This window comes from Sylvia atricapilla, chromosome 28 (assembly GCF_009819655.1).
Source record: "Sylvia atricapilla isolate bSylAtr1 chromosome 28, bSylAtr1.pri, whole genome shotgun sequence".
Classification (NCBI taxonomy): domain Eukaryota; kingdom Metazoa; phylum Chordata; class Aves; order Passeriformes; family Sylviidae; genus Sylvia; species Sylvia atricapilla.
In genome coordinates this window covers 2,680,679-2,707,421 of record NC_089167.1, presented here as the reverse complement: position 1 = coordinate 2,707,421, position 26,743 = coordinate 2,680,679, and the positions used below count along the sequence as shown (strand labels likewise).

The 26,743-nt window shown below is 54.4% G+C and overlaps 1 protein-coding gene across 9 annotated transcripts in view; it reads right to left on the bottom strand.

Moving 5' to 3' along the window:
- The window catches only part of ANK1 (ankyrin 1), a 36,544-nt gene extending 10,005 nt beyond the window's left edge, over positions 1-26,539 (bottom strand). For 4 of the 9 annotated variants that reach the window (XM_066337340.1, XM_066337345.1, XM_066337346.1 and 1 more), the window contains exons 1-36: positions 20,318-20,371; positions 18,286-18,387; positions 14,492-14,590; positions 13,387-13,485; positions 12,604-12,702; positions 12,321-12,506; positions 12,086-12,184; positions 11,457-11,555; positions 11,032-11,130; positions 10,383-10,580; positions 10,208-10,306; positions 9,764-9,862; positions 9,437-9,535; positions 9,052-9,249; positions 8,783-8,881; positions 8,600-8,698; positions 7,329-7,526; positions 7,026-7,124; positions 6,482-6,580; positions 6,204-6,302; positions 6,024-6,116; positions 5,805-5,877; positions 5,384-5,407; positions 4,399-4,501; positions 3,973-4,120; positions 3,665-3,762; positions 3,350-3,574; positions 2,799-2,953; positions 2,423-2,634; positions 2,091-2,295; positions 1,827-1,923; positions 1,239-1,467; positions 931-1,056; positions 731-850; positions 438-522; positions 125-199 (exon numbers count right to left, since the gene is read on the bottom strand). In XM_066337340.1, the coding sequence (XP_066193437.1) occupies positions 125-199; positions 438-522; positions 731-850; positions 931-1,056; positions 1,239-1,467; positions 1,827-1,923; positions 2,091-2,295; positions 2,423-2,634; positions 2,799-2,953; positions 3,350-3,574; positions 3,665-3,762; positions 3,973-4,120; positions 4,399-4,501; positions 5,384-5,407; positions 5,805-5,877; positions 6,024-6,116; positions 6,204-6,302; positions 6,482-6,580; positions 7,026-7,124; positions 7,329-7,526; positions 8,600-8,698; positions 8,783-8,881; positions 9,052-9,249; positions 9,437-9,535; positions 9,764-9,862; positions 10,208-10,306; positions 10,383-10,580; positions 11,032-11,130; positions 11,457-11,555; positions 12,086-12,184; positions 12,321-12,506; positions 12,604-12,702; positions 13,387-13,485; positions 14,492-14,590; positions 18,286-18,387; positions 20,318-20,356 (4,375 nt within the window). In that variant the 5' untranslated portion in view covers positions 20,357-20,371. Of the gene's footprint in view, positions 1-124; positions 200-437; positions 523-730; positions 851-930; positions 1,057-1,238; positions 1,468-1,826; positions 1,924-2,090; positions 2,296-2,422; positions 2,635-2,798; positions 2,954-3,349; positions 3,575-3,664; positions 3,763-3,972; positions 4,121-4,398; positions 4,502-5,383; positions 5,408-5,804; positions 5,878-6,023; positions 6,117-6,203; positions 6,303-6,481; positions 6,581-7,025; positions 7,125-7,328; positions 7,527-8,599; positions 8,699-8,782; positions 8,882-9,051; positions 9,250-9,436; positions 9,536-9,763; positions 9,863-10,207; positions 10,307-10,382; positions 10,581-11,031; positions 11,131-11,456; positions 11,556-12,085; positions 12,185-12,320; positions 12,507-12,603; positions 12,703-13,386; positions 13,486-14,491; positions 14,591-15,696; positions 16,722-18,285; positions 18,388-20,317; positions 20,372-25,849; positions 26,006-26,497 lie in introns of those variants that run through there. The other 5 variants (XM_066337341.1, XM_066337342.1, XM_066337344.1 and 2 more) reach the window with 5 other exon arrangements.
- Positions 26,540-26,743: the final 204 nt, after the last annotated feature.

The following is a 26,743-nucleotide window of genomic DNA, read 5'->3' as shown; positions in this document are numbered from 1 at the left end:
AATGCTGGCAGCAGAGGTGCTGTGCAAAGCACCCACTACCCCTGGCAGCACACTTGCAGCCTCCCTAAGTGTCAGCTTTCTGAGGAGTGTTGTGCATCCTCAGAACTGTCAGGTGTGGACTCACCAGCCCAGCTGAGGCCCAGCTGTTCTGCTATGTCAACCATCTTCTGATCTGCCTTGTCCGTGCTGCTCAGAGAGCCTGGAGGAGAAGAGGGAGTCACAGCTCAGCTGCACAGGGCCCTGCACCAGAGTGGTGAGGAGAACGGGGTGCTGGCCGTGGCACAGCACTGCCCTGCAGGCAGGACCAAGGAAACCTTTGGGGAAAGGGAAGTTGCTGTGAGTGCAACTATGACAGGATCATCCCAGCCTTTCCACTGGCTTGGGCACCCCGAGTGCAGGTAGTGAGTGGGCTGGAATGGTCCCAGCAGGCTGCATACCAAAACTGGTCTCACTCAGAATGCTGTATCGCTCCCGCAGAGACAACGGCGTCAGTGTCCTCCTTCGCTCGTCACTGCCGCTTCCCTGTGAAAGTGGAGACAAACCAAGGGGTCAACAGCTCGAAAAGAGGGCAGCAGCTCTGCCCTGACACAACTGCTTCTCCTGCAGCTCCAGAGTGGCATGACATGGAGCAAGTGAAGGAGAAAGCTGACATCAAGGGCTGTCCCCTGCACTTGGGGAAGGGATGGGCCCTCACTACCCTCTACCAGAGTGCCCAAGACCCTGCACTGACCTTGGTGCAAGGTGGTATGCTGATGTTCAGGTGACAAAGCACATGCTGGAGGTCCTCGTATTTCATGGCCTTGCGCAAGAAAGACAGGGAGCCGCTGGCTTCCCGGCTGCTGTCCCGGACCTGGGTGTCAGAGCCCAGTTAGGTGGCTTGGCACGAGCAAGGGCCCTAACTGCTTGCCCCGTCCTGTCCCCTGACATTACCTTGATGGGGATGACAAGACGATTCTCCCGGAAGGACTGGAAGAGGAAGCTGCGGGGCTGAGTGGCCTTCTTGACAGGCACCAAGTTCCCTGAGAGTTCGACGTGCAAAGGCATTCCCTCCACCACCTGACCAGGAGCAGAAAAAATGCTCAGACCTTGTGCAGAGCTGCTTCTCCTGCTCCTGGACAGGGCAAGTAACCCTGACTCTCCTAGCCAGGTCAGGGCCAGGCCTTTCCACTGGCATCAGTCTCCCTTCGCTTTGTTATCCCTCTCTCTGCTGCCCTCCACACATGCTGCTGGGGACAAACCTCAATGTCTCTGCTTCGGGCCACCTCAGTGAAGTTCTCGTGCTGCTCTAAAGTCTTGTCAACCTTGTCATCAGTCATGCAGTAGCAGCGCAACCGGCCTTCTCGTGCATCATTCATCTTGGCAAACACCACGAATTTGGCCATGTAGGGCACAGCTGTCAGCTCCTTGTACAGCATGGTGGCAAAGTGCACAGCCTCAGCTGTGCGTGGGCAGTCAGCCAGCCAGAACCTGCAGGAGATCTGGGTCAGGGTGCTGCTGGGTGGAGGCACCACGGAGCTGCCCCCACCTCCCTCAACAGCCAACTGGACTCCAGACAAAGCCCCAAGAGTTCTGGACACAGGTGTAGCCCCATCTGTGATGGGGACCCACCCGAGTACAAGTAATGACCCCCTTCCTTCTGCACACCTAGCTGTTTCCTGGAGTGTGCTCAGGCAGCACAGGGGTCTCAAGGCTAGAAGAAACTACCCTGCATGTAGGAATAGGGTAGCACAGCACCAGGGGTAAGGGGCTTCTCCTGGCAAATTCTGTAGCAAGGCCCAGGGAGCACCAGATATCCTCAGACGGGAACACGTTTGCTCAGGACTCACCTGGCAGACACATTGGTGGTAAAGTTAGCACACTCATTTTCATAGACCAGCTTTGTGGTGCCTGTTATGTCTTCCCACTGGGCTTGGGCTGTCCCTCCTGCAGCAGAAAGCAAGGGTGACCATACTGTCTTTCCATGAGCCCAGGGGCTGCACCCCCTAGGCATTTGCTTTCCTCACAGCTGTGCCCTTTACTGAGCTCCCTGGAGCTGCATCTCTGTAAGGCAGCCCAGCCCATACCCGTGGAGAGCAGGCTTGCAGTCTCACCAATCACACTGCAGAGCAGACGCAGGCTGGTGGTGTCACCCTCACCACTGTCTCGGGGATTGTCCTTCCAGGATGGTGGCAGTGGGATACGGAGGCCGATGGGGCGGTGGAACTTCCTCCGCCGTGGCTCCACAGTGACAATGGGGCTGAAGGTCGCTTGGTTCCCCAGCAGCTTAGTCACCAACTCATCAGGCACAGGCTGTGCCTGTGGGTAGCACAAGGATGGGCATCAGGGACAGTTTTTCCCCAGGCCGGGACACAGGCTGGGCTTGCTGCCCACCCCTGATTACAGAAGCTTGTCTGGGCCCCAGGCCAGGCTCTCTAAGGCTCACCTGCAGGGCCAGCCTCACTCTTTTGGTGACAGCAGCGTCTGGGAAGGTGGCCTGTACCATGGGCACCAGTGTGCTTTTCAAACACCCTCCCTCAGGGCCAATCATATCGCAGTCCTGGCAAATCCGGGACATGACCACAAAGTAGAGAGGGAAGTCGGTGGTGATGATGCGGCAGACCCTCTTCTTATCCAGCTCCTCCTGGCTCTCCAGCTCTGCAAGGGCAGCACAGCCATCAGTGCTCATACACCAAGTCACTCAACACCCCTCCACGCTGCACTGACCACACCACTCAGCCCCGTTCCACCACCCAGGCCACGGCAGCGCTGCCTGCAGGGAGCTGTGAGGTGTGCAGTCCCTGCCCTCCTGGCACGCTCACCCTCGTCCATGCCATTGAGCAGCTGGTCCATGTAGCTCTCCTCGTAGCGGTTGCGGTGCTCCTTCCAGACGGAGCCGTTCTCGCTGCGCAGCACTACCAGCTCACGGTCTCCGCGTCCATACGAGGCAAAGTGTGGAATCTCCACAATGACAGGGCTGCAGATAGGCAGAAGAAAGGCCGCTGGCACCCACACGCTGCCACAAGGACATGCAGGCTGCAGGATGGCCCTGGGCACAGTGCCTGTCTGTGCTGTGCAGCTGCTGGGGGAAGGAGGACTGCTGACCTCCCTCTCTCTGGGAAAGAGGGCTCTGCACCTGGTGGGACAGGGCTGCTCAGGGCTTTCCTGCCACTGTTCTGTTACTCTTGAATGTCCCATGCCAGAAACGCGCTGCACCCAACAAGAGGTGGGATCTCTCCTCTGCCAAGCAGTGATAGGCAGAGGTCTTGCTCTGGATGGTGAAGCCCTCCAGATGGGCCTGGATCTGTTCCTAGTCCTGAGGGATGACCCTGATGTGGGCAGCCCAATCTGCTCTGCTCCCAGCTGTGCTCACCTGAGGAACTGGGCACCAGCAGGTCCCAGTGCAATGATCCGACTGCCCAGACCCTCCTCCTCAGCCAGTGGTGGGGGTGCAGGCAGCTTTTGGGGCTTCACCAGGCGGCAGGTGATGCGGGTCGGTGCAGCACAGGCACGGGGCGGGATGACCACGCGCAGACCGTGGTGCCGGCTGCCCCGCATGGAGCCACCACGAGCATCCACCATGAAGCTCACCAGGAACCTGGAGTGGACAGAGGCGTGGGCATGTGGGCACCTTGCAGTCACAGCCCATGAACAGAGCGTGCACGTGCTGCACAGGCTGCGCACTCACCCTGTGTGCACGGGGCTGGCCACTGGGCTGATGTTATCTGAGGTCTCAGTGGCAGGGCTGCTGGGGATCAGGGAGTCTTCATCAAACTCTTTGGAGGGCTGTGTAAGGCAGGGAAGAGACTCTGTGGGCAAAGGGTCCTGTCTGGGGATGCTGTTCCCGCCCACCCTTACACAATCCTCGCTGGACAGACCTGTACCACTGGGTCAATGCCCATTACCCATCACACACTTGAGCCCTGTGGTGATGGGGGAGCTGCCCCAGCAGGGAATGCCTGGGGGAGGCCGTGGCAGGCTGTATCTCATGCTCACCTCCTGTGGGGACACCGAGGGTGCATGCAGCAGGCTGCCTTGCTCAGCTTCTGTCTCCACAGGTCCTACCTGCTCAGTCTCCTCAGCTTTGGTCACCACAGTTTCAGGTGGGATGCAGGGGACCTGCGGGACAGCTGGAGACTCCACCCTGGCAGGAGAGGGTAAGTGACAGCCCAGAAGTGGTAGAGTACCTCAGCCCCTGCCCACCCCCATAAGGTCCTGGGGCCACTGGACAAAAGCAAACTTAGCAGCAGTCCCATTTCCTGGTGCAGGAACAGCACTGACCAGTTTTGCCTGCCGTGCTAGCCAGTGAGGGCTCAGTGGTCTGTTCCTTGCCTGGAGCCTTATGTGCCCCCAGGAAGCCCCCAGCCCAGCATAAGGCTGGTCCTGTGCCCTGCTTCCTCCCCATCATACAGTGTCTCTTACGTTTGCTCCAGTGTCGTTGTGGTCATGAACTCCAGTATCTCCCTTTTGCCTTCCTGGTCTCTGAGATCAGGTGTCTTGGGCTTTGGTGCAATCAGCTCTTCCTCTGAAACCAAGAGCTAGCTCAGCAAGCAGAGGCAGACGGACAAGGGAACACAGATATCCAGCCCTTACCCCCACCCCACCTCAGGGCTGGGACCAGGGCCCATCCCTCCTCCCAACTGCTTCACACACACACTTGCCCCCTGGGTCTCAGCCAGACACAGGGAGCTTTGCTGTCTGCCAGAATGGGTCTGCTGGCAGAGCAAGGCCCGTGTGGCAGGCCACTGGAGCTGTGGGAGCCATCGGGAAATCTGGCTGCTCACTAACCTCTTTCTCACAGCATCAAACACAGTGCAGAGACTGCAGGAAACACCTTACAGTTTGATATCTGGGACAGGGACATAGGCATGATTGGGGGTGCAGAAGGCTGCTCTAACACTACACCCCACTGGAGGCACAGAGCTCTGCTAATGCTGACCACTGGTCCCATTAATACCTGCTAGCTGGCTCATCTGAGTTTGGCTCTGGCCAGTGCGCTGTGGGAGGGTGTCCAGCACCTCCCGAAGCAGAAAGAGTGCCCCAGAGATGGGGAGGAGTCCACAGCAGCACAGAGACCCTTGAGCTCTCAGGTTAATCCCTGCTCTGGCCAGGATGGCGTGGGGCAATTGCAAAACCTGTGTTTGTCACAGTGTTTCCTCCACCTGCCATGGACAGGGCCTGGGTCTGACAAGGGAGTCAGGGTCCTCCTGAGTGGGAGGATGCCCATTCATGCAGTCACACCACAGCAAGCAGCACGGACATGGATTGGCAGGGTAGGATGGCAGGGCTGGCGCTGGAGAGCACCAGACCAGCAGCAACTCTTAGCAGATGGATGTGGCGTGCAGATGGTTAGTGGCCATGGGGTGAAAGGGGCCATTGAGCTGGGGCAGGGGGACACATTTCATACCCATTACTGTGACATGAGCAGTGCCTGCAAAGTAAGAAGAGGCAAAAGTGAGGTATTGGTGGGAGGGTGTAGGAGCAAACCAGCTTCAGCTGGGCTGGGAGCTGGTACCCTCCAGCAGAGCCAGGCACAGTGTGGGCTCTGCATGCCCAAGGCCTCCCTGCACAGTCCCTGGGGCATGGGATCGTGGAGATGTCCAGACATATCCCTCCTGCATAGTGCAGGGAAGCACCCACGCCAGGAGGTGCCACCTCAGGAGTCTGCTGGGTTTCCCTCGTCCTCTGCAAGACCACAGCAGGGCCCACACAGCTCCCTGCCCTGGGGGTGTTCCTGTTCCAGCAGGAACACCAGTGCCATCCCCATTACTGCTGCCTGCCACACTGACTCAGCCAGCAGCTGGTGTGACCCAACTCCCACCCCTCACCTTCATCCTCTGATACATCCAGGATCTCATCTACAGTCTCTGGGAAGCTCATGCGGTGCTTGTCGCCGACTGACTGTGGGAGCAGAGCAGAGTCAGAAGAAGCCAGCATTTTGCTGCACAGCTCTCTGCAGACCTGGGCTAGGCACCCAGCTGCAGACCTTTCCCAGGCTGCTCCCAGTGCCAGCCCTCCACCACAGCATCCTGCTCCCAGGAGCTCACCGGGAGGTCCGTTTCCTCTGTGACAATCTTGAGCACGTCCGTGACAGAAATGTAGCCCAGCCGCTTTGCGATGGCCAGGGGAGTGGTGCCATTCTGTGCACAGAGGAAAGACTGGGTCAGCAGCAGCCACAGGGCAGCTCAGGCACAGGGTGGGGATGTGCAGGGAAGCGTTGTACTCACCGTGCTGATCTCGTTGGGGGACGCGCCGTGCTTCAGCAGCAGTGTCACCACGTCCGTGTGGCCCTGCTGTGCCGCTTGGTGCAGGGGGGTGTAGCCTAGCTGCAGGGCAGGACAGAGGAGGCTGCAGTTAGTCCTGGAAGTCTGCTGCCCTAAAAATACTCCCAGGCCTCACACACCATGCTTCATGCCTGGAGCATGAGGACAGCTCCACTTCCCCATCCACCTGCATGCCGTTGCCCAGGGCAGAAGGGTCCTTGGAGCACAGGACACCTCTGTACCTTAGTCTTGGCGTTGACATCTGCTTGGTGCTGCAGCAAAAACTTCACCAGCTTGATGTTCCCATAATGGCTGGCCACGTGCAGTGGGGTGTACCCCATCTGAAAGACAAGATCAGGTCTCAGTCTGCCCTCAGCACTGCTTACTGCCACCCTTCTGGCTTGGATATTCTCATCCCACAGGCAAGCCCCCATGTGTGAAGGACAAGGTGCACATGTGGGGGCTTCCCAGAAGCCCAAGACCAAAGCAGAGGGCTTCAAACCATGCTGTATCTTCTGGGTACAGAGGTGAGCTATAGGAGCAGGCAAGAATCACCCCACCAGAGAGGTGGGAGGAAGAGGAGGAAGAGTCCCCAGGACACAGGCAAAATGGTAAGGATGCCTGCTAGAAGGGAGTCTCTTGTGAAAAGGAAAAAGAAAAGGAAAAAAAGAAAAGAAAAGAAAAGAAAAGAAAAGAAAAGAAAAGGAGAAAATCTCTTCCCTGAGCAAGCTTGGAAGTAGTTCCCCCAAGTGTTTCACCAAAGCCATGGTCAATGCACTACTTTACCCTGGTCATTGCATCCACCGTGACTCCATGTTTCACCAGAACATCAGCAACCAGCACATGCCCCTCTTGGGCCACAAGATGGAGAGGAGTCAGGCCACTCTGCAAAGAAAGGAGGTCTCAGCACAGTGGCACTGCCATCACTGCAGGTCCAGCAGCAGAGACTCTGTCAGGTCTCCAGCCTGGCAAACTGTGTACTGCTGCCCAAACACAGGCAGGCACAGGGGGCCTGGACCACCATCCAGACTGCTGTTCTCTGCTAGCTGGTTTGCCTCCAGCCTGGCACAATGTGCTGGGACAACTTACCTTGTTGCCTAGGTTGCCGTTGGCTTGTTTGGAGAAAAGCAGTGCCACCATGTCTGCGTGCCCCTCCTGGGAAGCCAGGTGCAGGGGAGTGACTCCCTGCATAGACTCAGCATTTGCAGAAGCCCCATACTGCAGCAGGCTGCTGGCCACTTCCATCTGGTTCTGCTTGGCAGCGATGTGCAGGGGAGTGTACCCATTCTGCAGGGAGAGAGGCTCATTGCAGTGCTCAGCCCTGCCAAGCAGACCAGAAGGGACAAGAGGTGCCACCCTGCAGGCCAGGTCTGCCCTTCCTAGTTGCCTCCAGAGCCTCCTGCACTCATCTCTCGGACAGCGACCAGCCCTGACCCTGACTCCTAATCCCTCTCTTCAAGCCAAGACAGCACGGGGCTTTTAAAGACCACCAGGTTCCATTGATATGGATGGTCCTGGACTTTCCTACACATGAATTTCTGCAGCAGTACGCAGCCTCTGGGAGCTGCAAAAAAAGCCAGGGCACAACACACCACCTGGAATGGTGCCTGGCTGAGGTGCGGAGTTAAACCTCCCAACACACGGCATCATCAGTATTCAGGCAGAGACTGCAGGGCCTTGAGTCCTGCCTGTGGTGCCACGCTGCAGGAGCGGAGCAGCTGGCACACAGCCGCTGACGTGCGGGCTGCCGGTGACGCACAGCACCGGGGCTTGGCACCGGTACCGGCGGCTCCCGGTGCCCACCCAGCGTGTCTGCCGGCAGCAGGGACGGGCAAGTGCCAGATGGGCAGGGCTGGCACCACCAGCCACTTGGCTGTTTTGAGGATGCAGCTTTTTAGCGAACAACATGGGAAGCAAGGCGCCTGCTGGTGCGCTCCGTGGGGAGATGCTCCCCATGCTCAGGCAGAGCCGGGTGACTCACAAGCTTGTGGGTTTTTTTTTCTGACTCACTGCTTCATAACTGCATGCAAACATTTTGCCTGTGGTTTCCCAAACTGCCAGACCGCAGCGCTGCTCTGCAGGACTTGCCATGGAAACACGTTCCCCACGCAGCAACCACCCTGCTGCTGGCAGGGACCATCCCTGACACAGCCTATCTGCTGGAACAGGACCACTGCCTGGCACCCCGCCTGCTCCGTGTGCTGTGAGGACAGGCGACATGAGCAGCAGACATGGAGAGAGGCTGGTGGTGATCAGTCATACATTCCCTGAGTGCTAGGGTTGAGGAGCAGGGCTGGCCCCGGATTGGAAGGCACTAGACACACACACCACATCCCCAGGGAAGCCCAGCTCAGACTTACCCAGGCTGAGTTGTGTGGGGAGCTCCCCTTGGGAAGCAGCAGCTTGACGATCTCCAGGTTGTTGTGGTGCACGGCCACATGCAGTGGAGTCAGCCCATTCTGCAGTGGGGCAGAGAGTACAGCCAAGTGAGACAGAGCCTCTCCCCATACTAGATCACTCCTCCCACAGAAAGCAACACTCACCTTCCCTGCTGCATTGGGGTGAGCGTCATGTGCCAAAAGCAACTCTGCCACATCTACCTTTCCGTACTTGGCTGCAACGTGGAGAGGGGTAAATCCTTTCTGAGGAGAAAGGCAGCTCATCACAGGGTGGCAGAGATGAAGGGAGTGCTGGCACCTGCTGCAACACAGGAGGAGGCTGCCCCTCCTGCGACAGGGACACTGTGCCATCAGCCTGCCCAGCCTTGCCCCAGCCGGGTGATGCCTTCCCAGCGGTGGGCTCAGCAGCCTACCTTGGTCATGCAGGTCTGTGAGGCTCCCTTCTCCAGCAGCACCAGGGCTGTGTCCATGTGCCCCTCTCTAGCAGTGATGTGCAGGGGCGTGTGCCCTGCCGTGGTGGCCAGGTTGGGGTTGGCATTGTTCTCCAAAAGGAGTTTGACCATGCCGGTGTGGCCGATGCGTGCAGCACAGTGCAGAGGAGTCTGGTCATCCTGTGAGAGGGGCAAAGAAGCTGTTTGGGCAGACCTGGCCCAGCCCGTTTTGCCATGCCAAAGGGGTCCCAGCCCTGCTCCCACTGTTGCACAGCCCCTGGCAGGCTGCACTCTGGGCATGTGACAGCAAAGAAACCAGCACCAGCTGTTGCCAGAGCTGATTATCACACGGGTCCTCTGTACCTACCTTGGCCTTAGCATTGGCTTTGGCTTTGTTCTGTAGCAGGTACTTGGCCACATCTGTGTGCCCAGCTCTGGCTGCCATATGTAGGGGAGTCTCTACTTTCTGCACAAAAGACAGGATAAAGTGGTAAGGCCAAAGGAGGGAAAATGCCTTCCTGCAGTTATTCCTCTGCTCTGAACAGAGGAGAGCAGTGCCTGCAACCCCTACTGGTTCCTTGTGCCAGCACAGAGGGCACCAGGGACTGTTCAGGTGAACAGAGGGTGCAAAATATCCTGCTGAACACCAATAAGCTAAGCTCCCAAAGCCCTAGACTTTGGATGTGGAACTCACCACATTGGACACATTAGGAGAGGCTCCACGCTGCAGCAGAGTTTTGACAATGGGCAGGTGTCCCATGAAGGCAGCCACATGCAGGGGGGTCAGGCCTGACTGTGAAGAGAAAGGGGCCAGAAATCAAGATGGGACTTAACGGCTTTGGCAATATCTCTTACTTCTCCCTCCTCCTTCTCCCCAGGGCAGGACTCAGCACAGACAAAATCTGAGTCCCCAGTCTGCTCCAGAAGCCTGGCAGGTGAGTGTGGAGAAAACACAGGGAGCTGCTGACTCCCCTGCATTTCCCTTTGGAAAGATGCTGCCAGGCTAAATAGGTTCTGATCTGCAAAGAGCACCAAGAAAGGTCCCTGGGGTATGGCAGAAGCAACAGGGACATCACATCCTGCCATGCTGCCCACATTGTATATGCAGGAGAGCTGAGGGTGGGCTCAGCCCACCTACCTCTGTGACAGCATCAATGGAGGCACCTGTCTTCAGCAGTAGCTCCATCACACGGATGTGGTTTTTCTTGCAGGCAATATGAAGGGGCGTGAAGCCGTTCTGCAGACAGACAGATGGACAGTCATTTGCAGGAACACTCCCTCTCCTTTGGCCCAGCCCACTCGCCCTTCCTCACCAGGGCTCTGGAGTTGGGCTTTGCCCCCTTCTCCACCAGCAGCTTGGCCACCCTGTGGTGTCCACAGTGTGCAGCCACGTGCAGTGGCGTCAGGTGGTCCAGGGTGATGTCGTCGATGTCGGCGCTGTACTGCAGGAGCAGGCGGACGCAGTCCAGGTGGTCACCCTGTGCTGCCATGTGGATCGGCGACAAGCCGTTCTGTGACCATGGAGCAGGGCTTCAGGGCTGGGCCGGGAGGGGTTCCAGGCACCCCACCCCACCCAGCCACTGCATTGCACCCCCAGACTCTACTGTAGGGCAGAAGAGACAGCTTGTTCCTCAAGGTGCTACCAGAAAGGAGCCCAAAATCCCTCGCTGAGACTTACAGAGGAGCAATGTCAAGTGCAGGGAAGGGCCTGAAGGTCTGCTGCCGTGGGGCAGACTGTACCCAGGCCATCCCCTTCTCAGGATTGGTCCCTTTGAAAGAAACCCTCAGGAAAGGGACTCCAGCTAGGGCCAAGTAGGGCAGGAAGCTTCTTACCCCTTGTTAGGCCAAAAAAAAGCCCCATGCCAGCCATGGGTGCCATCCAGCAACTGTGCACATCTTGTTACCCCACTGCACTGCCCTGGGGTCTGCAGCTATCACAGCCCCACCAAGTCACCTAGGTACCTTGGTTTTGGCTTGAATGGGAGCCCCATGGTCCAGGAGGATCTCTGCAATTCTCACATGTCCATTGCGTGCTGCACAGTGAAGAGGGGTCAGCTCATCCTGGGAAGAGAGAAGGGTTCAAGGGTTCAGTGTGGCATGGAAGTGTAAGGCTCCCTCAGGTAGAGGACTAACAGGGGCTTTAGACCTGTCTTCAAAATAATGTGAAACTGAGCCTGGCCTCAGCTCCCAGGGCACACCTTTGCAGTCCTGCAGCCTCCTTTCACCTCTACATGTGCCAGCAAGAAACCGATCCATCCCCTTAGTGCACCAGATACCTTCCCTGACATTCCCAGCAAGAGGTTTGCAGGGTAAGCACTGGGCATTAGGAGCTCAGGGAGGGAGATGGCCCGTGTAAAGATGGGCTGTGTGCCCAGAAGTGCTCTCACCTTGGTCCTGGTCTCTATCTGGGCCCCACGGTCCAGCAGCAGCCGAACCATGATGATGTTGCCCCGGCGGGAGGCTATGTGCAGGGGAGTGATCCCATTCTGTCAGGAGGAACAACAATCTGTCAGAAGGAGCAGCCCCTTCTCTTTCAAGGAGGCAAGGGACAAGCAGAGGAGAGATGGGAGGGAGAGCTACACGTCTGCTCAGGGACAATGCTGGGGAAGAGCTTGTTTAACAGGGCTGTGCAGCTAAAGGCTGCAGACAGGAGCTAAACAGAGCTTACAGGAAAGCATTAACTCATGGCCTGGGCTTCACGTGGGTCTGGAAAAGGCATCCTAAGTGCAGGTTCTATGAGCTCTGCCCTGCAGCAACAGCTCCAGCTTTCCCTCAGCTGGACACAAAGTCCCCAAGAGCTTTCAGGGGTGCATGGCACCTTCTGACAGAAGGGGGACATAGCCCCATGCTGGTTATTAATGACAACTCCCCGTGAATCTGTGTTACTTTCTGCATAGTCCCATCTCACCAGCATCCCCTGGCAGCTGCTGCTGCACCCTACATGGATAGGAGGCACAGCATCCTCCTCTGCTGCTGGAGCAGCACAAACCCTAGTAGCTTCCCACCCTGCACTCACCTGGGGTGTGAAGTTGACACTGGCCCCACGGTTCAGCAGTAACTGGGCCACACTGAGATTCTCATAGTGGGCTGCAATGTGCAAAGGGGTGAATCCAGTCTAGGGAAAGAAGGAGGGATCAGCCAGCCAGACACATGCTCCCTGATGAAACTATGGATAAACACAGCACACCAAGCTGCTGTTCTCCCTGGGGATGTGGGGAAGCTCCCAGAGACAGCACAGGAAAACCACACACCTTGGAGAGGACATCAGCATTGGGGTCATTCTGCAGCAGCACAGCAGCTGTGCGAGTGTCATCATTGCGGGCTGCAATGTGCAGGGCAGGCAGACGGACCTTACCCTTTGTCCCATAGTTGATAAGGTGAGCAACCACATTCTCATGTCCTTGCTGGAGAGCCACAGCTAGTGGAGTGAAGCCATCCTGCCAAGGAGAGGGACAGAATCAGGAGCCATGGCAGCACATCCCTCACTAGCCCCCACAAGCAGGGGCATAGGCACCTCCTCCCCAAGGATCTCACCTCTGTGGCTACATTCTGGTTGGCTCCGTTTTCCAGCAAGAACTTCACAACTTCCAGGTGGTTCTCCTGGGCTGCCATGTAGAGAGGTGTGAAGCCTTTCTGCAAACACAGGGCCACACACATCAACATAACTTTTCCTTGTGTTTCTTAAGTTCTTTGAAGACCTACACCCCCATTAACGCCCACAGTCCCGGGTCAGTGGACAGGGCCAGAAGCATCTATTGTGGGTGTGAAAAAGAGAAAAAAAACCTGGGAATAGTGAACAATCACAGGGAGATGGAGTCCAAGGCTCCACATATCCAGAAAAAAGCAGGCAATGCTTCATAAGAGTCAACCCAGGAGACACTGCCTTCAGCTCACTGCCAGTATTGTCCCCAGTTTCAAGGACAATTCTCCCATGAGGCAAAATGTGAAGAACTTTCAGCCCTACCAGGCCCAAGGAAGAGAGAGTGAAGGAAGCACAGTGTGTTTAACAGCAGAGGTTGCTGGAGATCTCAAAGCTTTGCCAGGGAGGCATCAGCCATGAGTCCTCCCAGGATAAGTTCAGCATGCTTGTGTGTGTTGACAGGGACCACTCTGGTCTCCCCGTGTGCCTCAAAACTCCCTCCACACCATTTGCACACTTGTCTCTTTTCAGGAGCCTGGCAGTCCTCGCCCCTGAACAAGATTAGAGGGAGACTGCAAAGAGCTGCTGAAATACCCATGCTGGGCACAGTTCCCACCATCAGGACACTGCCATCACACGTGATGGGTGCCTTCCTCTTTCAGACCAGGTCACCTTACCTGTGACTGTGCATTGACGTTGGCCCCATAGTTCACCAGCTCCCGGACCACGTCCTGTTGTCCAGCCAAGGCAGCAATGTGCAGGGCTGTGTTTCCCTTCTGAAAGACACCACAGGACACTGCTCAGGGGCTGAAGCCACCCAGGATGCCAGGGAATGATGGGCCTGACGTGCTAACAGGCATGCAACCAGAGCAGCCGACCAAGAGAACCTTTAGAAGGCCGTGCAGCTCTCACTCCATGTTCCATCCCTGCTGTACACCAACCAGACACCCTTCCCATTTGCTGGCCAGGAAAGAGAGTGATTTCATCTCTCCCATGAAGTTACTGGCAGCAGGAGCTGTATGCACTGTCAGGCACTGTGCATCTTCAGCACTGAGAGATGAGGGCGGGGGGAGGACGGGGGAGCTGAGCTGGCAATCTGCAGGCAAAATTGCAGTGTGCACCCTGGTAGCCAAGGCATCCCAGCAGATCTAAGGGATGATGAGCAGGCTGGAAAATGCACACACACAGGCTCTTCCGACTTGTGCCTTTGGGTGGTGTGGCAGAATGCCAGATCCTGTTCTGTGTCCAAAACCCTGCGAGAGAACCAGGGAGGTGGCTCCTGAGGCCTCCTCCTGTTCTCACAGCCCTTCAGCTAGTGCTGGAGGCTGCTTATTTGTTAGCCCTGCTTGCTTGTGCCATTGTCTGGCTTGGCATCAAGCGAGAACCACACCTGCTGTGGTGATGCTTGAAAGAACAAGATGTTATTTACGGAGCACCAAAGCTCTCCAGGCTTGTGACAATGGTATCGAGGCCATCTCAGTGCTGGAACTTGCAGGGGCTGCCCTGGGAGCCTGTGCTGGGAGGAGATGTTAGTAAGACAGGACTAGACCTGTGGTTTATGTGACTCCCCTCTGAAGTCCACAATGGCCTCCACCCACCTAGAGATGCCAAGCCTGGGCTAAAACCAGAGCCTGGTCCTGGGGCAGCACTGCCATTGACACAGTCTCCCTGGGGGCTGACAGCAAACAGCATGATCACTGCTAAGCTATTGCTGGTGTGTCTGGCAGCAATGGCAGGGTGCAGAGCTGTGGCCAGTGTGTGGCCAGACTTCCTTGTCCTTACCTTGGTTGTTGTCTCCAAAACTATCTCCTTGTGCAGCAGCTCCACCACCATTTTCACATGGCCCTCCTTGGAGGCCAGGTGCAAGGCGTTCAGCCCATTCTGGAGGAAGCAAAAGTGGGAATTAGCCATCATCTGGGGATGAAGCTCTGGGGAGCACCCTACTTTGAGCTTCTGTGCAGACATGACTGCAGGCACTTGGCCCACGCTGGAGAAAGTCCAGGCTGGTGGGGGCAGGAGCAATTGCCCTGTCCTTCAGCTCTGCACTGACATCTGGCACACCAGACATGGTACCACAAACAGCTCCATGCTGCCAGGAAAACTTCACACAACTGAACGCTGAGTTGCTGACTTATGTTGGAGGTTTCTCCATGAGCAAAACATGCAGCCCATGTGGAAGATTTCCTACGGATGGGTGGTGCCACAGCCCAGTGTTTCTGTGCTTGAGGCACAGGAACTGCTTCAGTCCTCTCTGGTCTGGCACATCCCGCATGTCAACTCCTCTTTGCTCAAGTGACTTTTCACAGCGTGCCCCTCCTCACAGTCAGGTTTTTCACACCTAAAGCACAGAGCTGAGCTTTGTGCCCAGCCCAGAGCAAGGATGCACCACAACTGCTGTGTAAGTGCACATACAAATGTTTACACAGACAGACATGCAGTGAGTAGCCCTGCTTGGGACAATGATTTTATCCAGCAGCAGCCAAATTTAATTCAGAGTAGTTTGTGAGCTTCCAGGCCAGACTTTCAGACTGCCCACCAGTACCCCATCCTGCAGCCCATGGTGGGCTTTGCTTCCCCAGAGTTCAGCTGCAGTAAAGAGTGTAGAGAAGGTGTTGGCTGTGTCACTGTTAAGCTCTACCAGTTTCAGGAAGCTCCCAAAGAGCTAATGTCACTTCTCAGGAGCATCTCTGCCTGTGCCCCAGTTTAGTTTGCCTTTTTCCTACACGTGGAACCTGAAGAGCAGAGGACTGGCCAGTGTCCCTTTAGCATCCCCAGGCTGTCAGAAGGAAGGGGGCCAGCCCAGACAGCATCCTCAAGGCTACCAAGGCAGCTCCTGCTCTGTTATTTCTGACTTCCACTTCCCAGATGTGAACAAAAGGCCTGGGATATTTGCTGGAAAAGAGGTTAAATACCTGCAGGCGTTTTCAGATGCCACTTTTTCTCCTTGTGCCTCAGTTCTCCCAGGTGGATATACTAGGTTTACTCACCCCTACACAGTGTTGTTGCACGGCAGAGGGACACCTGCTCCTGCCCAAATATTCCACCTCCCAATCATGTGTTTCAACTCCTGACTGGAAGGTCACTTTACAGAAATGCTTCATCCCCATCTAAATATTGGTCAGTGAGCAGAAAATGCCCAGGGAGGCTCAGTTCCAGTCCTCAACGCTGCAGTTAAACTCAGAACTCCTTCAATAGTGTTGTCAGACTGGAAGAGGGTTTTCCTCTCTTTCTCACTCAAAGCACCGGTTGCCCAGGATCACAGCTGAAGAGTCACAAATCCTTTTGCTCAACTCTGATTATAGCCTAAAGAGCAAAAATCTGAAACCCCACAGGCTTCCTCAGCACACCAACTCCAGAGTTCTATCAAGCCTCAAGCACAAAATGTCTGCTTCCAAGAGGAAATTAAGTGGGACTACTGTAACACCCCCAGAACAGTGCCACTGAGAGGAAATTCTCCCCAGCCACGTCTGGCTACACTGAGTCCATCTTCTCTGGCCAAGCCCCGTTTCTTTGATGAAGACACACCTACACAACCCCAAACAGATAATCACTGACACCCTTACCTCACAACTCAGAGAAGTGATGCAAGCTTTTTCTCAGTTACACTCATGCAACCAACAAATGGAGAGCAAGACCACAGATGCTCAGCTGCCCCTCTCAGCCCATAAGCCCTTTTATGCAAAGGATCCATAAATAACCTTTCGAATGCTATAAACCTGTGACAAATCATTAACCTGTAACAAATAGTTGTGCAATAAGCCCAGAAGATTGTTTCCATTGATGGCCCATCAGTATTTCTGCTCCAGGAACAGTACAGGCTGTTTTGCACATTTGCTTTGGCTTGACAGCTCATCTGACCCAAAACTGCCACACACGCCCGTAATTTGAAAGGTGCTGTATTTTCCTCCCCAAATACTGCAAATAATTCCCAGAAATCCCAGTCACTGACTATCAATGCGACAAATGCAGCCCTACAAAATAACACAGAGGCTTTCACTTCACCTGTCCCAAAGCAGGGACCTGCTCTGGACTGCCCATCAGGACTGTCCATCTCAACAAAGACCATCTCCTGGGCACCACGTGCCATCACAGTGTTCCCAGCTGACGAGAGTCCTGGCAGCAGGGTGCACTCCTCCTCAGTCCTCCAGCTCCTCGTGGATGAGATGGGACCATGCCATAATTTGAAACACAAAAGGTGGATGATGAAGACACTGACGCGGCAATGGAGGAGGTGAAATCGGCGGGATGAAGATCAGATGGCATGTCAAGGTCTCTGAACTTGAGTAAGAATACAGGACCTGTGGGATAGGTCTGACCACATATATCCCTCTTTATTCAATACAGGACATGTGAGGTTGGACCTTTCCCACAGGTCTGATATTCCTCAGAAGGAAACCCCAAAGTGCCATCTAACCTCGGGGAGATGGCAGGAACCAGTGCAAAGACATCACTGAGAGAAGAGCCTCATACTGCTGTAGCCATTTTCTTTCCATCAAAGTGTTAAATGCCCTCACCAGCACCAGAAATCTGGCTGGAAATAGGACTGGAAGCATTCAGTGGAGATGGCTGATGACAGAACATCTCTTTCGGTGAGAAAGAAGTTCAAAGCCATCATCTTTAGCTCGTGGATGAGTCACCCTGTTGTAATTCTTTACAGAGTCCTCTCCAGAACTCCATACCTCTCTGGGCTAGAGCGTTACAGGACCAGTGGACACAGAAATCCTCCCTCTGCTTTTAGGCTCAGTACTGGAAATGAGTGCACATCCTCGTGCCCTCTGCTCTCCCTGTGGGAACTGTCCCCAGTGGCTGCTGCAGCGCACAAATCAGTAGGTCTGAACTTCACTCGGTTTGGGGACTTGATACTGAAAGAGATGAGCGTGCCTTTGTGCTACCTGCTGAGTCAGCCTCCCCGGCAACACCCCTGCTGCAGAAAGCAGTGACAGCACAGCCTGCCTGCTCCCCTTGCTCAGCCTCAGCCCCCTGAATCTGTCCCTGCAGCATCTGCCCCAGTTCAGGCTCAGCTACTTGCATTTGGCAGCTACACATACAAAATGTTCTGATGATGATGTGCAAACAATTCCTCGGTGCATGCAGCTCTTTGCTCCTGTACAAACCTGTTTCTGTGAAGGATGAGGAGGGCTCCTCCCGCCCAATGCCTCCCAAACCACCACAACTGGTGTTTTGCGAACATTCACTGCTTGTGATAAACTGCAACTTCTAGGAACCCAAAAGCCTCAGCGCTGCACCACTGCAGGCAAGAGGAATAACCCCCAAGAGCCATTCCTGTGATGTTCCAGCCCCTGTGCTACTTTTCACAGCGATCTGCTCTGCCCTCTGAGAAGCAGCTGAGATTCTTCCAATTGTCCCATTTGCTTGTCACGCTAAAGGAGCCCTCTCTGCTTACCTGTTAATGTCTTTTGAGATGCTTCAGCCAGTATGTCCAGGCTCCTCAGATCTTTATAGCTATTGTTGCCCTCCTGGCCCCAAAGGCAACTTCTCCAGCTCTGCCCTCTGGTCAGCCACATTTTCACATGAACTAGAGACATGGTACCAGAAGCCGTGTGTGTTTCACCTACCTGGTTACAGGTGTTAATATCTACCCCATTCCTGAGGTGATCCAAGGCTTTGTCCAGATTCCCAGATCTTGCAGCTCTCAAGAAACTGGTTGCAGCATCGGCCTTGGGGACAAAAAGAAAAAGCATGAAACTCAGAGCCTCCTTGTTCTCCCCCACCACCAGCACCGGGTCAGCTCTTCACTCAGCTGCAGAGAACATAACTACACAGACCAGGAAGAAAAGGCACAGGCCAGGCAAATCACAAAGCTGCTGGGACAGACTAAGGTGCCCCAGATCAGACAGGAAGAAGAAGGGCTGGGACCTGGACTTAAAGTGAAGAGCATCCAAATAATGGGGCAGAAGGGCTGCAGCTTGTCCCATCACACTGTGGGAACAGCAGGGAGAGAGCTCCTGCTGCCACAACAGCCTTCCTTAGCCCAGGAAACCCCTCAGTGCCTGGGCTGAAGAGCTACACTGCTGGAGCTGTAGTGAGGCCACCCCTATCCTCCTTCAGAAACCACAGCAGTGAGCTCAGGTACTGGCACCAGGGACAATGACCCCAGCTGAGCACCTCACAGCTGGGAAAGTCACTACTCCCTTCTTTGACAGTGCCTCCCTGCTACACCACAGCCAGCCCAGGCAAGGTACAGCAATACTTTCAGCAACACTACTTAGCAGTGTGAGGCAGCAAATGGAGGCAATGGCATGGCTCACTGGAAGCTGGAGAACAGGGTGGAAATGCAGTGATGTGGGTCTGTGAGTCTGAGAACTTGGACTGGTAACTGGAGGACAGCCCAAAGGGCTCTCTGCAGCCAAGGGCCACCAGATATCCATGGCATGGGCGCAGGACACACTCCTCTGTCTTCAGCTGCAAGAGAAACCTCTCTTGTACCACTCACATCAGGACTGACCAAGGGACCTCCTGTGCTGAGAGAGCTTCTGTTCTGCCACCCCAAGCCATCCTGTATTGCCCACAATCTGCTTGCAGAGGAGCATCCAGGATCAGGAAGCTCCTGCTCAGGAGCTGGAAGCAACACAGCCAGATACAAAAGCGCTGGGGGCATATCAGGGAGGATGATGCACCACAGAGGTTCAGGGCTCCTCTCTTCTCTTCTCTTTGCAGTCTCAGACATTTGTACTGGGACTTTGGAGCAGCAATACTCAGATGCCTTCTGGTCTCCTCCATCTGCCTCCCCCAGCTCATCCCTTCTGCCTGACACTCCTACCAGAGAGAAAGGCAGCCGTGCCCTGGGCCCATTAGGACCCTGTTCCCTTTGGAGAGGTAAGGCCCTGCTGGGCCAGGCACAGAGCTCAGGCCAGGCACAGAGCTCAGGCCAGGCTAGCAGCCCAGCAGCAGGGTGCCATGGCCCCTCTGGGGCAGCCTGTGGGTCACAAGGACACGTGGTGGAGGGCAGCAGCACCGTGCCCCATCCCGGCGCGCAGGGGGAACACGTGCGCAGGGGGAACACGTGCTGATGGCATGACCTCCCGTGCCAGCTGGCTCTGCTTGCTTCCACCTCAGAGCACAGCCCCACTATCAGGGAAGAGCCCCCAGATTCACAGCGGAGCCGTGGCTTTGGAAGGCTGTGAACACACAGGAGACACAGCACCTCGGTGCTCTGCTCACACGGAAGGATCAACCCTACAAGAGGCAGAAGGAAACACCAGCACTGTGCTTAGAAGTGCACATTCACGCTCTGAGCTCTGTGTGCTGTCTGGGGTCCAGTGAGGTAACACTGACAGCTTCAAGCAACAGGCTGAATGCAAAGAGCTCTTCCAACTCCAGACGCTGCTAGAAGCCTCAGCTTCTCAGGTCAGCATCAACAAGGCAGCAAACCCTTGAAAAATCAAAGCACAGCTCAGCCAGGCTCTGTCATCCATGGGACACGCATGGAGCTTTGAAGACTAAATGGTAAAACTCTACATGGCTCTGCAGTAAAGGGGCTCCCCAAGCCCCAGAATGGCCAGCAGCAAAGACTACGAGCAGAAAGCAAGCAGAAAAGCGAAGCAGAGGTCACTGTGGGCGTGAAGGAGAAGTGTGTGGAATACTCACAGCCATGTCTGGACCAGACCTGCCCTTTCGTGCTGCCATAGTCCGGCACTTCGGCTGAAACCTGAGCCTGGTGTCCCCTCTCTCCCTCCTTGGTTATCTACTCCCCAGCTTTGAGAGAGCCAGTAAGTTACATTGCATTCTATCTAAAAATACAGGCTCCGTCCTCTCTCCAATGCAGACCCTGCAGGGATCGCCAACTGCTAATGGAATTTGTTCATTTTCTCTCCATTATTGTGTCAGACAGGATATTTAATACCAAGCCACCTCCGGAAAGCAAATGACTGCTGCCAAGCGCAGGGAGGGGGTCAGAGCTGCAAGTATCACCTCAGGAACAGCAGAGGAAAAGCAGCCCCACAGATATGCCCAGGAGCCTGGCAGCTCACAGGTAACTCCTGCCACAGAGGAGAGGGCTTGGAGTTCCCTCCTGACCCTCTGGATGCTGGGGCCCAGACTTCGGAAAACATTCCAAGGCTGGAATGTATCAGAGGTACTGCCCTTTTGCTCCCCATGCTCAGCATGTACCTTCCAGAGATGCACAGAGAGATGCAAGGCACCAGAGACCAGCAATCCAACCACCCATTCCAGCAGAGAAGATGGAACAGCTCGCCTCAAACGGTAAGAGCACATCCACAGTCATGTTGTGTGTGCTTCTGATGTCAGGGTGCACGATGGGACTGCCTGCCTATTGCTAGGATTAATTGTTAATCCCAATTCTCTCCCAGGAAACAGAAGCACAGGCTGGGTCACTGCCATCTCCTGAATTTCAGCAAAAGGGAGCTCTGACAGCGAGAAATGCAGAGACCCCATGAACACAAGTGGGTGTGCACATGGAGGAGATACACACACATCTCCAAGTGAGCCCCATCCCAGCTCACCCAGCCACAGACACACACGTTGCAGCTTTCAGCACCCACCAACAAGCACAAGTGCAGCACAGCCGTGCCTTATGGGCACACAGCCTCTTGCTGTGTGCCCCAGAACATACAGCAACTGCTTCCAGATGCACAAACTGCCTCAGTTGATTTTCCTGTATCTGGAGTTTGCAGAGTTTCTTTCCATTCTCCTTCCTATCAAATTTTCCAGGAAGGAGATATTCCGGCGGAGAAAATAAGCTGCCTCACTTGCTGTGGTGTACCTCTTGCACTCTTAGGTGGCAGCTAAATCCTGTACACTGGTGTCATGCTCTACAGACTCGCAGACATCCAGGCTGTGAAGTGTCAGGAAGCTGCTGCCAGCAATTCTGCAAGAGAGAAGCCTCGGAACTGGACTTTACTAAGTGCTCCAGGACCTTCTAAAGTCAAAATATAGCACAGCACATCAGACTGTGCTTCTAACTCTCTGTCCCTTTCTCTTCCTTCCACAAAAACTTCCCCTGGTCTGCTGACAATCTAAATTTTCCCCTTTCCCTCTGTCCTGGTTTCAGAGTACATTTTTTCTCATGACTCCCTCTCCTGGCCCTGAGTAGAGGCGTCTTCTGTTCCTTTTCCCTGGTGTCCTCCTGCTCTCAAAGCATTAATGCCAGGAGCCTGGAACCGCATGAGCCCATTCTATCGTTGCCACGGCCAAGGCAATAAGCAAAAGGGAAGTCAAACCAGAGGCTCAGGCTGGATTTCAAGGGCTGCAGTGAGAGGTTTGTAAGCCTGCTCTGTCTCTGGCTGCAGTCAGTGTCCTGCTCTAATCTCTTCTGGCAGTTCCCTTCTCACTCACGCCCAGGGAGGAGCTGCCACCAGCTCCTGCTGCTCACCACTGATAACAAAAGGGAGGGTCTCAGCGTTGCTCCTCCTGTTAAAGGTGGCCACACTTAGCAGGAGCCCACTCTGTAGGAGCTGCTAAGTGTGGTCAGTAGATGATTTCCAAGTACAAATGAGTCCAGGGACTTGTGCTGATCTCACAGTGTTTCCTGGGACAAAAAGACAGTCAAGAAGCAACTCACCACACTATTCTAGCTTGGCACTCACACATCCTGCTGCATTGCCCTCTTTACCCTGTCTGTCCACTTGTCTTTTCAGCCACGGTGACACAGACTCATGGAGCAGCAAACAGGAGGTCCAGCAAGGAAACCCAAAGGCTGGGCAGCACACAGTCACCCCAAGAGCCAGAGAACCCCAGGACTGGCAGTGAAATGCAAACTCGAGTCCTGGCACCAAGCCATATATTGCTCTGGGCATCCTGTTTAGATGCTGTGGAAAGATCCAACTCACATGACTCAGAGGTCATCCAGTGACTTCCAGCTACTAGTGCCAGTGTCCTGGAACCTAAAGTCAGTGCTGCCAGCTGAGGACATGTGATAAACCCTTGCCAAGGGCAACAGCCCTTGCCATTTGCTTGGATATTTCCTTGCTCATGTGGGCTGGTGTCCAACAGTGGGCATGATCCTCACCTCTGAGGCATCATTTCCAGCAGAAACACCAAAACCTCACATCAGTGTAGTCATTTATTTTTAAGTAACTATCCAACTTAGGAATATCTCTGGAGCCAATGCTCATTTGGACCCCTCCACCTTGCAAATATCAAGTACACAGTTCTGCAGGTGATTACCTCAGTCCTTTCTTGTCAGATGTGAAGAATTTTTCAGTCCTCAAAACACACTAAAAGAGTTGCTAAGATTAAGAGCAGGTAGGGATAACACCTACAGTCCCCATAGGATAATCAGGGAAGATAAGAGATTTAACTCAAAATGCTCAGAAACAGAAGCCACACTGTCTGCCTTACAGGAACCTTCTCTCCATCTGTATTAACAGAAACGGGATGCTCTCAGTGGGCCCTGCAGCAGAAACAAAACCTACTGGCAGGTTTTTGCCTTCTGAGTGGAAGTCAGCATTCAGCAGAATACAGCATCTCCAGAGAGGCCACAGTAGCAATGCCTCAGGCAGGCAGCCAGCAGAACACAGAGAACAGGCAGATGCTGCAAACCCAGAAGAAAAAAAAAGAAAAGCAAAAGTTTTGGGAAAATTCATCTGATGAAAGGATAAATCCAAATGCTTTTCTTTCATCATCCTCACTCCTATCCACACGATTCGAGACAGAGAAATCCATATGCCAAAGTTCTATTCTCCCATCATCCTCAACTCTGCCCACATGATTTAGCACAGGTCTGCAAATCTTAATAGGACTGATGAGAGTCAAGGCACAAGAAGTCATCTCTGGAAGGCATCTGCCAAGTGAGTTTGTTCTCATTTCACACACCAGCCTGAGTAAACCCTTTGTCCATGCTCCTTTCTTCTTTGTGAAGATTTCACATCAACCCCAAAGCACGTACCACTGAGAGGCTGATAGAACCAGCAGAGATCCCCAGAGCAGGATGCAATGGGGAGCTCGACCATCTAGCAGCAGGTGAATCAGAGCATGCAGGAAGTGAAAGATCAGTTCATGTTCCCATGCAAAGGATAGAGCTGGAAAAGAACTTGGCATAACTGGCAAAGGACAAATCCCAAAGCAGAAGAAGGAGGGAAGGAAGGCCCCTGGCAGGTTTGTGGGAAGGGAAGCAACCTGTCCATTAGCATTTTTAACAGTGCTGAAAAGAGGGCAAGCTTTCTGGTGCCAGCATCAGACTGGCCTCTCTCCCATGCAAATCCTCCACCATTACATAATCATGAGTAATGTGCTTTTGGAGAGCCCATTTTTGTGCACCCTTAACAGGAGAGCAAGATCTGGACTGTCACTGGTGGTACAGGTCAGAGTCAAGGTTAACTCAGTCCCTGCTGAGCATTTTCAGATACAGGTGACATCTGTGTTGCCATTTGTCTCCCTCCTTCCCCGCTCATGGGTCTCCTTTGCTGGCTGCTCCAGCTGGAACAGGTTCAGAACTGTGAGGAGGGCAGATATCACAAACAGCTTAATCTGCACAGAGAAGGCAGCAAGGAGCTGCCCCTACCCAGCAGACTGATCTTTCTGATAAGGATCCCCTGGTGGACTGGAGCCTAAAGCACTGTGAAAGCCTGCAGCGCCTGTCTGCTGCTTAATGGATTTTCTAAGGAACATGTTCAAGATCTTGTTCTGCCATTTGCAAAGGATCACTTTCCCTTTGAAGCACAATGCTGGGTCCGGCAGCAATGGAGAGTGGAGAGTGAAACGGGCTGGTCCAGAGACCTGAAGAGGAAAAGGAGAGCAGAACATCTTTCCTTTCACACAGAGCCACGGCGAGGAAAGAATTAACACAGCTACTGCTCCTGCCAGCTGAGGCCATGCACACCCAGGGGAGAGCTGTCACTCTCCTTTGTTGTTAGCAGGAGCCTGTGCTCTCTGCATATCCTGAAAAAGAAAAGCTATTTTTACCTCATCAAAAAATATATAGACTGTGACTGAAGACAATACATGAGAGTTCTTTGCTCAGGCAGTACACCTCTTCTAATAACATAACAACATTTACAGCTGCTGAGAAAGATGCAGCAGCACAGTAACTGCTTTTTACAGTTTCTTACTCTCCTGATGCACTGCCTTTTCTGCTCCATGACATGGTTCAGGCAGGTCTGTGCAATAAACACTGGGGAGCTGACAGGACCCTAGCGTGTTGCCAGTGGAAGAGGGGAATCAGAGACATGCTCTGAGCCTGCCTGATGTCAGCCTGGGACTAAGACACAGCTTCTGGACCAGCCTCAACCTGCCCTGGGCTCTGTCAGCACCCTGATGCTCAGGTGAGGTGCTGAAGTCCAGATCATTCCAGCAGGGTCTGCCCTGGTGCCCTGTGGAGGAGCTTCTTTTCCTTTCCTAGTGACGCTCATAAACTGCTCCTGATTTCTGCAGTCTGCTCTGACTCATTCCCTACCTCTCCTCCAGCAGGACTAGTGCACACCTGCTTTGCCTCCTGCATGAACAGAAGCACTTAGCAGGGGGCTTTTTTCTGGGATCTGCATGCTGGGTGGGATTGCAGCACACTCCTTGTGCTGTGGCTATTATAGATTTTCAGCCTTAAGCCAGGCTTGCCTGGCCAATGCTTGGGGTCCAGCCTCAGGAAGCCATGCAGGGGAGAAAGCATTGACAGAAAACCACCAGGCCTGCTGATATATCTCTGCCAGCAGATGATCCCTGGTGAGGAAATGCGAGCAAAGCCGTTGCAGCACAGCCACCTGCTCCAGCAGAGCGAGCACAGCACTGTGCTGACAGAGAAACATCACCCTGTGCACCTGTCCCAGGCCTCCACAGGGGTAAAACAAGAAAGGTGACAACACAGGAATCAACATTTACCATCACAATACTGCAAAAAAAAAAAACCCCGACAGCTAGGGCAGCTCTTCTCCCAGTGAAGCAGGGGTGAGAAGGACAAGGCAAATACAGCACCAAGATTTCAGTGCTGGCACTGGCTCCAAGGATGACCTTAGGCAAGTTACCAATGACCCAAGAAGAGCAGCAAACCCTTCCTGTCAGTCTGAGGTGCATTTAGCAGCAACTCTTTGGGGAGAAGAGGTAGTATCTTTGGACTGAAGTTCATAGTACCAGCTGGAATATACCTAAACTCCCTCATGCAAACCAGCTGACCTGATTTCTCTCCTCTTTTGCTGCTCAACGAACCCCTAACCATGCCCAGGTACTCACCCTCAGGCAATGCATGCATGTCATCACTGCAGGAGGTCAGCTCACCCTGGACAGCCAGGGTCTGCAGCTCTGATCAACCCACTTCTGCTGAATGCTGCAGCCAAACCAAACATGAGCAGGCTGGAAAGAGGTTTATCAGCAGGACTGCACCCTATCACCACTCACAGACCTGACTGCAAGCCAGCACAACAAGGAAGCTCCTGTCTGGAGTCTGGAGATTATGGGTGGTCCCACGTCAGGGAGCTGGGGAGAGCTGCCAGGTTAGGCACAGTGAATGTCATGCCTGAGCCACACTTCATAAACATGTCCATGGGCTGTTCACACAGAGGAGCCCATGTGCATGAGCCTCTCTCTTTGAGGGAAGATGGAACTTCAGCAATAATATAAAGCAAAATGAAACAGCTCTGTGACTGGAACCACACTGTCTCTTGGGCTGTGTGACACAAAGCAGGCTGGCCTGGAGACAGTGAGCAGAAGACCTCAGGTTTTTCACAGGTCCCTGCAGACCTTGGCTGGGCACAGTCCCAGATGGAGGACATCGAGATGGAACTGAAGTGGCAAATGAAGTCTAGTGACAGCAGCTCCAAGCTCTTTGTAGGGCCTAGAGCCCACTACAATACAATGAACGCGCCCCTTCCCCCCTTCTACCTGCACAGCAGACTCCTGCTCCAGCATCCCTTCAGGAGATCCTTGCTTGCAGCAAGAAGGCAAGGGGTCCACAGTGGTTGGTGCATGCCCTCTCTGAAAGACACGCAAGGGAGTCACACCAGTTGTCCACAGGAACAGACCTGCTGGAGACCGCTCCCATCCCACCCTTTCCTGGTGCTCCAGCTGAGGGTGGCCCTGCAGAGCAGTGCCCACCTGCCTGGCAGCAGCCAGCCCTCTTGCTAGTGC